The sequence below is a fragment of the Eumetopias jubatus genome, unplaced genomic scaffold (assembly GCF_037043125.1).
Source record: "Eumetopias jubatus isolate StellerSeaLion01/CBP00866 unplaced genomic scaffold, mEumJub1_p1.0 scaffold_12, whole genome shotgun sequence".
Classification (NCBI taxonomy): domain Eukaryota; kingdom Metazoa; phylum Chordata; class Mammalia; order Carnivora; family Otariidae; genus Eumetopias; species Eumetopias jubatus.
Window position 1 is genome coordinate 65,635,644 of NW_028274818.1, and position 13,329 is coordinate 65,648,972.

A 13,329-nucleotide genomic window follows, 5' to 3' on the forward strand; every position below is an offset into this window, starting at 1 on the left:
TAATTATTTATTATTTATTTCCTTTTTTAGGCAGGATGGGACCTGGGGTCCTGAACTGTTTCATCTTTGTATTCCTGCTGCCTACGATAGAGCTTGGTAAAGGTCATGAGTGAACTGAGTCCGTAAATTACTCCAGAAGTAGACTGTATCGTATCTTTAATATCCCATTTAATCCAGCTATGTACTTCTTTCTGAAATTCTAACAGTTTATGAAAGTTTACATTCTAAGTGAACAGACTTACCCCATAGTCATTATGATCTATCAGCCAAAACCCTTGAATAAGTTTCACCTGGCCCCAAGGAATGGCAAAGGCAGTGGGAAATGATTCAATGCAAGTATCTGTTTTGTTTGGGAAGGAATACATAATATCAAGCAACAAATAAATGGTCTTTAAGAAAGAGGATTAAGGACAACAACAAGAAGAAAATCTCCTACATATATCTACTTATATTAGGTAGCAACAGACTAGAGCAGCAAAGAGGCTTGAAGAGACTGTTTAGGATTCTGTAAGACAAAATGGAAAACCAAGCGTGGTAATTTTATTAAATGCAGGTCCGGCCAGTCCTACAAGCAACTTCATTCACTCTCAACAGTAAGTACCACCACAAAAGAGATGAACAAAAAGTCTATTTTCTTCATGAAGTCAGTAGCTTATTAGCAAACTGAAGAGACAGATCTACAGACAAAATTCCAGTTATCAGCAAAACCTAACAGCTTAAGCAAACACATCACGTATCTTATAAATTATGAATGGAACTACATATTTTTTAAAAAAGATTTTATTTATTTATTTGACACAGGGAGAGAGGAGAAGCAGACTCCCGCTGAGCAGGGAGCCTGATGCAGGACTCGATCCTAAGACCCCGGGATCATGACCTGAGCCAAAGGCAGACGCTTAATCGACTAAGCCACCCAGCTCCCTGGAACTACGTTCTTTAAATTAAGAAACTGGCCAGCAGTACAAAAATATCATTGCAAATACCACTGGGTTCAGACCCGATGCCTAAGGTAATACTAAACTAACTTATCATGTATTCGTATTGAACACAGAAGTTAACCTCATTAAGGAAGACCATTTAATGCTTGGGTGTCTCCGTGGGTTAAACATCTGCCTGTAGCTCAGGTCACGATCTCAGGGTCCTGGGATCGAGTCCCATGTCGGGCTCCCTGCTCAGTGGGGAGCCTGCTTCTCCCTCTGCCTGCTGCTCTCCCTGCTTGTGCTCACTCTGACAAATAAATAAATAAAATCTTAAAAAAAAAAAAAAGAAAAGAAAAGAAAAGAAAGACCATTTGGCCAGCAATGTTTCAGAACTGCTGTTGGTAACTCTGATGATGTCCTGTACACACACAAGAATCTGATGAGAGCTGTGGATCCTATCCCTAGAAAATTAAACCTAAAACTAAATTCTGCATAGTTTCAGGTTTGCCATAGACCATCTGAACCCAACCAACAGACCCTAGGTTAACCTTCCTTTAAAAAAACTGCAAATGTGCAACCGAGATTAGATTAAATTAGTGCGAGGTTCCTATTACTCTCATATTTTATGTCGGTGATACATGAATTATTTGACAGTGTTTTAAAGGATACAACAGCATGTTTGCTTGTTTCAGTGACGTCGTCCAGTAGGTATATGTCAAGCAGTGCCTGTAAAAGGGATAAAAAATTCAGTGTGTTTTATATGTTTGTTCATTCACGCTCCCCATTTTCCCCAAGCCTGTGCCGGGCGGGAGCGATACCACTAATCATGTCCCCCCCCCACCCCTGGCAACACTGTAGGGTCTTCATGGGGGAGCGTGTGGTCACGAACATACGTGCAGACTAGACGGAGGGTATTTTCCCGTGCCTCCTTCATCGCGCTTCCACAACCTCTCAATGCTGTCTCCTAACTGAGACACCATTTCGTCAATCATCAAGCAATCAGGGCTCCACTTCCCTCTGCAGAAAGGGTGACATTCGCGATTATTCGTTATTCGTGTTAATTCCAAACTCTTACTGATCTCCACAATCAAAAGGAGAAGAGAGTTGAGAATAGGACCCCAGTTAGCATCACGTGAAGTCCAGTCACCAATAAGAATTAGATGAGCCCCGCAGAAGCCTCAGGCTTGGTCATTAGCAAGCCCATGCGCATAGGTCAGGTCCCCGGGGAGAGCACAGTCCAGCCGCCAGATTCCTGAGGCGACACTTGGTTTTACCTTCTGGACCTTCTTGGGCATTTGCCCAAGAGCATGGCAGCCAGTCGGGTATAAATACGCTACAGTTCAAAGTCAAAGAGCTATGATTTCCCTTTCACCACCTAAGTCTTCTGACCCAGTGATTCCTTCAAAAACGTATCACTGAGCACCTACACGGTGGTCAGCAGATACTGTCCCTGCCTCCTCATCTACTAACCACCAGGGCGGCAGCAGTTCCTACTTCCCGAGTCAGGCACCGCACCCACCGTTCCGTCTTTATTTCTATGGACTGCGTAATTTATGTGACCCAAGCAGGACTAGAAAGCTTAGCAAACCCGTTCAGGGACACACACTTAGGAAATACCACATCTATAATTTTAAAATATGCCTGATAGGGCGCCTGGGTGGCTCTGACGAGTAAGCATCCAACTCCTGATTTTGGCTAGGGTCATGATCTGAGGGTTGTGAGATGGAGCCCTGCGTCGGGCTCTGCACTCAGCAGGGAGACTGCTTCAGAGTCTCTCTCTCCTCCCCCCTCTGCTCGCGCGCACACTCTCTCTCTCTCAAATAAATAAAATCTTTAAAAAATAAATAATGCCTAATAAATCTGCCAAGTCTGTGCTCAGTCTCCGAGATTATTTCTTCTAAAGCACCGGACCCCAAACTTGCCACACACCAAACTATAGCCAGCACGGCCTTTTAACGTACTGATTTCTGGGGGATTCTGACAACATGCCTGATGTCCATGTTCGTGAACCACTGCTGTCAATGCTGCATGCTGTTCTACAAGCATCAATTCCCACCTGAGGAAGACGACTAATCCCTGCTCTTTCTTCTATTATCTCTGCTTCTTTATTTCAAAGGAACCAATGAAGTTAACATTGATGTATTTTACTTATTTTTATTTTAAAAAGGAGAATTAGAGGAATTAAAACAAAGAAAACAAGAAAACAGTGGTTGAAGGGCCTGAAATGCAACTGTTAACGGAAAGAACGTAAAAAGCCTAACTGGTGGTATGCTTCATGGTTTTCTGATGAATTGGAGCTCTTAGTCCTTTTCTGAATAAGAATCCTCAGGAAAAATACATGCTTAAGTGACAGAATCTCCTCTAATAAATCAACTGTGGTAACTACTCTTAATTAGGAAATACTGAGTAGCCACACTCAACTTAGGGTAACCGTTAGGTCAAGGCAAACAGGCAAACGTTACAACTAAAATAATAATGCTGGTAACAAATTCTGTCACTTTACTTAAGAATTCCACGCATTTCATCTTTCTGCAGCATGATGAATTCTGTTCTGAGAAAGCGAGGATTTCTTAAAAAAGTAACTTTGAAGAGGTTTTGGAAGGTTCTGTAAGGTACCTTGCCAGACGCTCACACTTCTGTCGACGACTGGTATAGTAGTTCTGAATTACAGGGTAGTTGTAGTACAACCTGGACAACTGCACGGCATCATCTAGAATTTTTTAAGAGTCGGGAAAAAGGTCAGTAATACTTCTGAAATATCTCAACAATACCTAAGGTCACCCACATTAATATTTTACTATAATTGCATGATGTTGTTTGGTCTGCAGGCTTCCTAAATTTAATAAATACACACCCCTTTATTAACAGATACACAAACGAGAAAACAGAGTCTCTCACAATAGTCGGTAAAAACAAGGATGCTGGTCTAAAACTCTGGAAAAGCTATTCCAGAAATGATTCTACCCCCTTAATCCTTAATCACTTCCTTAATTTCAAATGATAATTAGAAAGCAAGCAGTATTCACTATTTAAGGAAAAATCAAAGAGAATAATGAAAAAGTAAGTTTAACGGCAATTAGCAAAGGGACAGAAGTGCTTCTCAATAGAATGTAACGTATGCCCTGGAAATGCAAGAAGTTAAGGGCTTAGAAGTGTTCTACATAAGCAGAGCAAAAGTCAAATTCCCTAATTCTTGGTATTGGCACAAATTATTAGATGAAAAGAAGTATTCAACTGATGGCAAATAATCTCGGTTAATGAGCATATTAAAAGAACTCTTAAGGAGAAAAAGATCGGCAAACTAGATTATAAAACCCACAGTTGAATGGGTCTAATTTATAGCTGATGGTATCATTGAACCCTTTTTCAGAACCATGTTTTGTTAAATATTCTTTCCTGTTATTCAGCCCAATATGCATGTATGGAATGGATGCACGTGCATCGGGTGTGGGGCAGGAAACTAGAGCTACAAAGTGAGAAAGAATATAAGACTAGAAGAAAACCTAAGAGGGATGGGGGAAGAAAGGAAATCCGAAAATGAGAAACCCCCAATGATAGAGATTTGAGAATGTTTCCATTAATATCTACAGATTAAGTAAATGTTTTACCTAGGCCCTCCGGTAAGAGCCCAGAATGACAGAACCAAAGCACCACTTGTGTGTACTGGCAGATGAGCCGGGTAACCAGGCACTTTTTGTGCAAGTCCATGAGGCCTGTGAGGATGAAACACCAGTTGTGTAACATTCAATTTATCAACCACACATGAAAAATCAAGACCCTGGACAGTTCCCAAAATCGAATTATTTGGTGACTTTTAACAGTACTATGTGTATTTTTAAACACACTTAGCCTGAACAAATAACCTCCAAAATGCTGAAGTAACTTACTAAGTAGGTATTTTAGGTAAATATGCTTCCGCCTAAGCTACATTTCCATTTAGCTAGTTTCAGAAGTCAAATGTAGACATTAACCCACAAACTAGCACAGTAATAGATTAATATAAGTTGTTCAAACCGGGCCTTTAAGTGAAACTGCCTATTTTGTTTAAATGGCAAAACAGAGACAAACACTTACAATGGCTTCTGTGAATAAAAACTTACGTATACTTTCAGAGTGTGAAACCCTACTGGAAGTACATGTGCTACCTTCACAGGCAGTTTAACCCGCAAATTTCCCAAGCTTGCTTCAGCATGGGCTCACGGCGTATCTAGTACATTCTCTAGTTTCCATTTAAAAAGTTAAAATTAAAAAGGCCTCTTTGCACTTTGCACAGTAATGCATCTAAGACATGGAGGTTTACTGTTTCCAGAAGTAAAATTTAAATAAAAACTCATTCATATCACATAAAGAGCACACCTCTCTCCGTGATCTCTTGGGCCTCTGTGGTAAAGCAGTTTAAGACGGAATTAAGGTTGCTGAGGAGCAAGAAGCACTGCTGGAGCGCCTGCATGGTCTGCGGGTCGGTGAAACGACACGAGCCATCAAATAACGGCGTACCTTCCGGGACGAAATACTAGGTTAGTCCTGACACGATAAATCTGAATTGGTTACAGTCATAAACGCAAAATTTCTCCAACTCCTATTAACTACAGAATTAGACTATACGTTATGAGATTTACAAAAACATGGTGGAAATGGCAAATAACCTCAAGAAACCAAGAAGGGACAAATATAAATCCCCATCCTAGTTTTTTAAGATGCAGAACGAGGTAAACAATGTGAGCAGAGAAAGGGGCTATGGAGTCCACTTCAGGCTGACTAGAAATGAGGTCTATTCATTAAATGCTTCTCCCTCAAACAAAAATCTTTCATACCAGATCTTTTATGTGCTATGGTGTCTTGTGATGATTTTATAAGAGCACTTTTTCCACCCCCAGCCTTCAAAAGTGAGACATTAAAAATTAAGACCCAGATAAAGACTTATTATAATAAAACTGCATGCTTGTTACAATTCATTGTAGACTTGGCTCTCTTTTCATTTAAACTCAACAATGAGTTTACAAATTCATTTTTCAGGAAAAAATGGGTATTTTAGTTGCTACTGGTTACGTCTTTTAGATAAGATTTAATCACATCAATATTTAATGGGTAATTAGAAACCAGAAAACATAATCAGAAATCCTTCCTCAATCAAATGGACTTGTTTTACTTCCAATACATTTAAAATACTATGCTTTGAATTTTAATTACATTTAGGTTTTTAAAAAAAAAAAAACTCCATTAACCAGTAACGAAGCTCAAGGCAGCAAGAGTGGCTGAGTTACCAGGTTCCAACCTGAAGTACCACATTATGCTCAAAGTATAACAAAGGAAAGGCATACAATTTATGAACTGATCTGAATTTTTTTCTTTACTTACATGAATTACATTACCAGTCCTGAAAATATTTTCCACTCAAAAAAATACATTTTTTTTTGCCCTGGCTCTGAATTACCAGGTGTTTGTTTCTGACTTCAACTGTATTAAGTGATTAAATATTTAAAATTATTTCATTTTTATAAGTTTCATAAGTATGGCCTAAAAATACCACAGAACCCCATGTCTATAGTAGTAGAAGGGGAATAACTGATTTAAAAAGTCCATTTATTCATCCATCATTGACACAATGATAGAAATAACAAAAACATATACTTCTAAATAAACTTATACTTTCATGTACAGGGCAATCACATATTATACCCTGATTATTTCTGCACATAATGGGTTTTGATATTTATAGACACCTCAAGACTCAAAGTGGACCCGACAGATGAGTAAGACTGTCAAGAAGAAAAATGACTTTGAATGACTGATAATGACATCTGCTAAGTAGAAGACAGCGGTGATGAATTTTTGCCCTCCTCTTCAGCTTTTTTATAGTCATAAATATTTTAAATAGAAAATGAGTAAGTAGGGGAGCTTCTCAGGTCAACTGCCATACTCTCCTGACTCCATCATCAGCAAACTTCATAAATTAATCTCTTAAGATCAAAGATAAGGTACAGTTCTGAAACCTGGTACTGTAGACATATTAATATGTTGCCCATTTAACAATCTACTGCAAAATCTCGCTCAAAAAATAATTCTGTCAGGGCGCCTGACTGGCTCAGTGGTGGAGCAGGTGACTCTTAATCTTGAGGTTATAAGTTCAAGCCCCACGCCAGGTGTAGCAATCTCTTAAATAAAATCTTTAAAAAACAAACAAAAATAACACAATTTTGCCACCCCAATATTAAAAGAAATGGTTTTCTTCTGAGACTTCTTTCTTTCTTTATTTTTTTTGAGACTTCTTTAAAGAGTTTACAACTTCAGGGGCACCTGGGTGGCTCAGTCGGTTAAGCATCTGCCTTTGGCTCAGGTCATGATCTCAGGTCATGATCAAGCCCCACATCGGGCTCCCTGCTCAGCAGGGAGGCTGCTTCTCCCTCTGCCTCTGCTGCTCCTCCCTAAGGCTCATGCTCTCTCGCTCTCTCAAATAAAATAAAATCTTGAAAAAGTTTACAACTTCAAAATGATTAAAATTGTCATGTGCTTAAAACATAGACCAAGGTTAATTTTTTAATACAATACTTACACAGTCTGTCAAATTCCTCTTTTGTAAAAACCACTTTATTCCATGTCCATTCAAGAACAAAGCGCAGATTAGCCGCAGAATTTGGTTGTTCTTATTTGTAAATATCAATGAAAAAAAAAAGAATTCTCAATTACAAACAAAAAATTAGTAACTTCAGTGGGGAACCCTGACAGAGACCACGCTGATCAAGTGAGCAATGTGAACATCAACACTAACAGAAACAAACTGGTACGAAAACACAGCAAGGAGCACATCATTTTATGTAGCACTCCTGTGAAAAATGTAAAATCTGAATCTAATCATGAGGAAAGGTTAAACACACACACATTGAAAAACTGTCTGCAGAATGACAGGCTTAACTCCTCTTTAAAAACACCAATTTCTTGAAAGATAAAAGCCTAGGAATTACATGAGATTAAGAGATTAAAGGGACATTAAAAACTAAACACAAAGTATATTCTGGATTACATTCTGGATTCCCTATCCCTATAAATGCTACCAAGGGCATTACTGGCATGATTAGTAAGATTCCAGTAAGGTCTGAGATCAGATAATAGCATATTCAATGCTTCTCCTGATTTTTCTAAGTACACGGTGGTTTTGTAATGACTGTTCTTGTTCTTGGAAAGAATACTGATAATACAAGTAGAGAAACGTTGATGTCCTCAACTTATTCTCAAATGACTCAACAAAAATAATGTGGGTGTTGAGTGTGTGTTTTTAAAGAGGGGGACACACAACAGCTGGGATGAATCCCAGAGAAGTTTGCCAAAGAGTCGATCCCTAAGGTTACATACTATATCATTTCATTTTGGAACCTTTTTGCAATGACAAAATTACGTAAGTAGAGAATAAACTGGTGGCTCCCGGGCGTGAGAGGCGGGAGGAGGTAGGTGTGGCTATAAACTATAAAAAGGACAACACAGGGATCCTGACTGAGATACTGTTTTGCGGGGGAAAGGTGGTGATAAAAGGGTACACAGGATCTCTCTACATAATGTCTTAAAATAGCAATGTGAACCTATAATTATCTCAAAATAAAGTTTAACTAAACCCCCCAACGAATTAATCATTTAAACAATTTAAAATACAAAAGTAATTTTTTATTCGTTAAAAACTATAATCTTACCTTCTTTTGTCCACTTTTTGATACATCCAGTCAAAAGGCCCAGGCAACTTGTGTGGATCGCTGCTGACAATATAGCTTCTAACTGTTCTTCCTGAACCGCGCATTAAAAAAAGAAGGAAAAAGAGTAAGAAATGAAGATAAAGGATATCTGATCACAGACTCAGAGACAGCAAGTTCTATAAGAATACAAACATTTAGGGGCACCTGGGTGGTTCATTTGGTTAAGCATCCAACTGTTGATTCTGGCTCAGGTCATGATCTCAGGGTCCTGGAATCGGGACCCACAGGGGCTCTGTGCTCAGTAGGGAGTCTGCTTGAGGATTCTCTCTCCCTATGCCCCTCCCCCAAATGCACTCTCTCTAAAATAAACAAATCTTAAAAAAAAGAATACAAACATTTCAAGGGTTAAAAATAAAACATTTCAGGGGCGCCTGGGTGGCTTAGTCGCTGGGCGTCTGCCTTCAGTTCAGGCCATGGTCCCAGAGTCCTGGGATCGTGCCCTACATCGGGCTCCCTGCTCAGCGGGAAGCCTGCTTGTCCCTCTCCCACTACCCCTGCTTGTGTTCCCTCTCGCTCTCTCTCTGTCAAATAAATAAATAAATAAATCTTAAAAAAAAAAAAAAAACATTTCATGACTCACTAGGTGGCTATAAACACAAACACAGACAGTAACAAGCATTGGTGGTGACATGGAGTAACGAATCCTCATACACTGATGGTGGGAATGTAAAATGGTAAAGCCACTTTGGGAAACTTAAATACTGAGTTACCTCATGACCCAGCCAACTCCACACCCAAAAGAAATGAAAACACATGCCCACACCAAAACTCTACATGGAACAACATTATTCATAATAGCCCCAAACTGGAAACAAGCTAAATGCCCATCAACGAAAGAATGGATAAATGAACTGTGGTATACTCCCTATACAGACGTTATGTGACACAGACATTAAATGGGACGAGGGACTGATGCGTGCTACCACACAAATAAACTGTGGATTCATATAAGGAACAAGGAAGTCTATGAAGACTGAAAGCAGAGGAATGGTTATCAAAAGCCAGGGCGTGGAGGGTAGAATATGGGGGTTTTGTGGGGGTGATAAAAATGTTCTCAAACTGAATGTGGGGATAGGTACACAATTCCATGGATTTATTAAAACCCACTGAATTAGACACTGTAAGCAGGTGACTGTAAGTAAGATACAGCCATGTCTTAGTTAAGTCTGTTACTTAAAATCATTATAAATCACTATGAATATCAAAGAAATCTATGAATGGCATAGAAATAGATCAGATGGGAAGAAATAAAAATCCAGAAACAGAACCCAGTACACACAGACAAAGGAAATCAAATAAATGTGGTATCTCAGTAACATAAGCAAAGGATATTCTGCGTTCTATTTTATAAGTGGTGTAGCACGGCCGGACTCATCATCATCCGGGAGAAAGAAAATCAACCTTTACCTGATGTGATACACAAAGATGAACTGAACCCTTAAATGATAAAGAAACATTTAAGTGTTAGACTTTTTAAGCTAGAGCTATAAAATACATCTGACTACAAAAATACTAATTTGTATGTAGCAAAAGATACCATAAAACAAATCAAGAGGAAAACAGTAGGGGGAGGATCTAGAAGATTTACGACAAAAAGGGTAAATATGTATGATAAAGAATTTCCATAGATAACCCAGTAAAAAAAGGGTAAGCCCTATAAATACGTAATTAACAGAATACTGACCAGTCAATAAAAATATGAAATTGCATCTGTATCATCCTTTTCATGTATATGAAGAAGGGATATATAAAGAAATGCATGAAAGAAAAGTATAAAGTCCATACACCATGTATACAAACAAATGATTACAAAGTGGACACTGATAAGACCCCACCCAGGTTTAGATTGAGAATATTTTGGCAGTACCCTGGAAGCTGTGTCTGCTCTGACCTGACCAAAAGCAAATCCCACCCTCCCCTCCCATCTCCCATGGCAACCACCACCCCTTTCCGGCCTTCTGAAGTCATCACTTTCTTGCTTTCACTCTACATGTGCATCACTAAAGAATACAGTTTAACTTGGCCTGTTCTAGGAATGGAGTTTAAAAAATAAAGAGAAAGGTACACGAAGAATGGTTAACAAAATGCCAATACTTATATGCCTCCATACACTTTAGCCAATTTTCTAAATCCAAATTATTCATGTATTATTGACGTAATTGGAAAAAAACCTCAACAGGTTGAATTACCAGGTTTAATCACAGAAAACACTAAATGCTGTTTTATTCACGTGGCTGAATTACAGGTAATTTTTTCTTGTTTCACATTTTTAAGATATTATCGCTTTAAATAAATTTGACAGTATGTAATCAGAAAAAAATAATCTGTACTAAATTCCTTAAAAGTGAGAAAGTTAAATGGAGCACTTGGAGCACCCAAGGCCCTGAAGACGAGGATGAGCAGTGAGTTCTCTGTCGTCAGAAGCTGAAGCACCAGGCGGGAAAGGCAGTTCCAGTCCCTGACGGGAGGATGGGCAGGGCCACTGGGGCCAAAGTTTCCTAAGGTCTTTCAATGAACCCAATCAAGAGCTGCAGAAAGCCATCTTGAATTGGTGCTTGGTTCTTTTTCTCCTTGTCTTCTTGAGGGCAGAGGAAAGGACACCACAAAACAGACAAAAGACTGATCAAAGGTGTCCTCTGAATGTATATGGTTGGAAATCAACAGCCCAGAGTTAGATGACGCTGTTTCATCAAACCCTCAACAGTATTCCTGGGCCATTAGACAGAAAGAATAGATCTCTTCTGTACAACCTATTAGCAATTCTTCCATAACTCTCACAAGGTAGATGGGTTAAAAAGACCGTATTACTCACAATGAACAAAAGAAACCTCAGTAACTGCTTTTAGCCTTTTCTGAACAAAAGAAAATTGTTACCTGTGGATAAAGATGGAACATCACGCACAGCCATTTACTTCCTGCCTCCGGATCATCATCAGACCCCAGTGAATAATCATAAAGAGCAGAGACAGGTATCAATCAGCGAGGGCAAGGAAAAGAGAAGGCATCATGGGGTAAGACAGCTCAACAAAATCCGTGAACAGCAGTCATGAGGAAAGGTGACAGACTCAGCAGTGTGAGGGAAACCACATCCTTAGGTCCTCACAGAGGGGAGCTACAGATGAGAATGGAATTGGGTTAGCTCTCTGAGCCCTCAGGCTAAGTCCTTGGAGAAACCAGGTACAGAGGAAAGTGGGGGACAAGAGTGGTCAGACCCGGGGCTGAAAACAGGCAACTGGTGGACACTTAGTCTATGGAACAGCCAGTCACTGATCCCACAGCGAAGAACCACGGACGCCTGCCTCACAGATCTTTGGAAAAATGGGATGGCCCCAAACAAAGTGTGGGCTTTCTCCACTGTAATGGTGCGCGTCCCATCTACTATCCCCAAGAAAAGGACGCCTCTACATGAACTATACCCACGCAAAAGAGAGCGTATCATCTGGTACTGACCCACTTTACATACTAACAGATGACCAAGGGCCACCAAACACGTAAGGAGAGCCACTGGCATCAAAGAGACTAAAGGAAGAAAACCAACTGCAGAGGAAACAGAGCTAATGCAGAGAACCAAGTAAGACTAAACACACACGGACAGGAGCTGGTTCATCCATAAAACAGAATACTATGAACAAAAGACTGATCAAAGAAAAAGTACTCCAAAAATTTTAAATGAGGGTCAAATCTTTAAAAAGCTAATAGGAAGACAGGGAGATGATGAAGAAATCTCTCAAAAATAGAACCAGAGGCAAAGGCGATAAAACGCTGGGCAACGAAGGTAACCTAACAGAAGGTCACACCCTTCGTCTAAAGAGGCTCCACAAAGAGCAAGAAGAAACTGAGAAGAAAAAATTAAGCTTGTGTGAGACTAGGCAAGGTTTTGTTTTGTTTTTTAAAGGCCACTTGGACACTCCAGGAAAAAACAAGCTACATAACAAGAACATTAACACTGATCATGACATGACCATGTGGTAAACACAGATACAAAAATATAAAAGGAGGGGAAACGAGGAGAGGAAATCTCCCAATGATAATAGAATTGAATATTTCTCTTCACTCCATGAAATTAAGTATTAAAATCCAACCATAAGTGTTAAACCACCAGTGGCAATATTTATATTCCTTTGGATGTTTAAAAGGCTCTTTTTCCAGCAATTCATTATGTTTCACAACTGTAATTTTTAAATAACTTTATCCAAACACTACCTGGGGAGAGTTAACATTTTCTTTCTCCATGGGAAAATGGAGCTTACTTCATTCTAGCATATTTTACTAACAAATAATGAGTTAAAATAGAGGTGAATTATGAGCTGTCCCCAGGCAACACTGTTTACTGCTAGAATGTCTCCTGGCACGTAAATTGTACTGGGACCAGGAAAACTGTGAATGGATTATAAACCTCCACTCGGAAGTTAAGGTTCTGGTTTCCATGAGTTGAGTCTGACTTCGAGAACCAACGGCCCTGTTTTGCAGGAACCTCGAATCTTCTCACACGCTCTCAGAAGATACTGGTTTCTATAAAACACTGCATCAGAATCACAGCAAGGGCTTTTTTTAAAGATTTATTGAGAGACAGAGAGCGTGAGCACAAGCAGGCAGAGGGGCTGAGGGAAAGGGAGAAGCAGAGTCCCCGCTGAGCAGGGAGCCCCATGCGGGGCTCGATCCCAGGA

General features: G+C 39.6%; 1 protein-coding gene across 3 annotated transcripts in view; it reads right to left on the bottom strand.

The window, feature by feature from the left end:
* The window catches only part of AHCTF1 (AT-hook containing transcription factor 1), a 77,703-nt gene that overhangs the window by 29,542 nt on the left and 34,832 nt on the right, over positions 1-13,329 (bottom strand). For all 3 annotated transcript variants that reach the window (XM_028111858.2, XM_028111855.2, XM_028111856.2), the window contains 8 exons: positions 8,603-8,693; positions 7,474-7,563; positions 5,277-5,417; positions 4,529-4,633; positions 3,537-3,630; positions 1,814-1,937; positions 1,590-1,646; positions 243-389 (listed from right to left, as the gene is read on the bottom strand). In XM_028111858.2, coding sequence (XP_027967659.1) covers positions 243-389; positions 1,590-1,646; positions 1,814-1,937; positions 3,537-3,630; positions 4,529-4,633; positions 5,277-5,417; positions 7,474-7,563; positions 8,603-8,693 — 849 coding nt within the window. The remainder of the gene's footprint in view (positions 1-242; positions 390-1,589; positions 1,647-1,813; positions 1,938-3,536; positions 3,631-4,528; positions 4,634-5,276; positions 5,418-7,473; positions 7,564-8,602; positions 8,694-13,329) is intronic.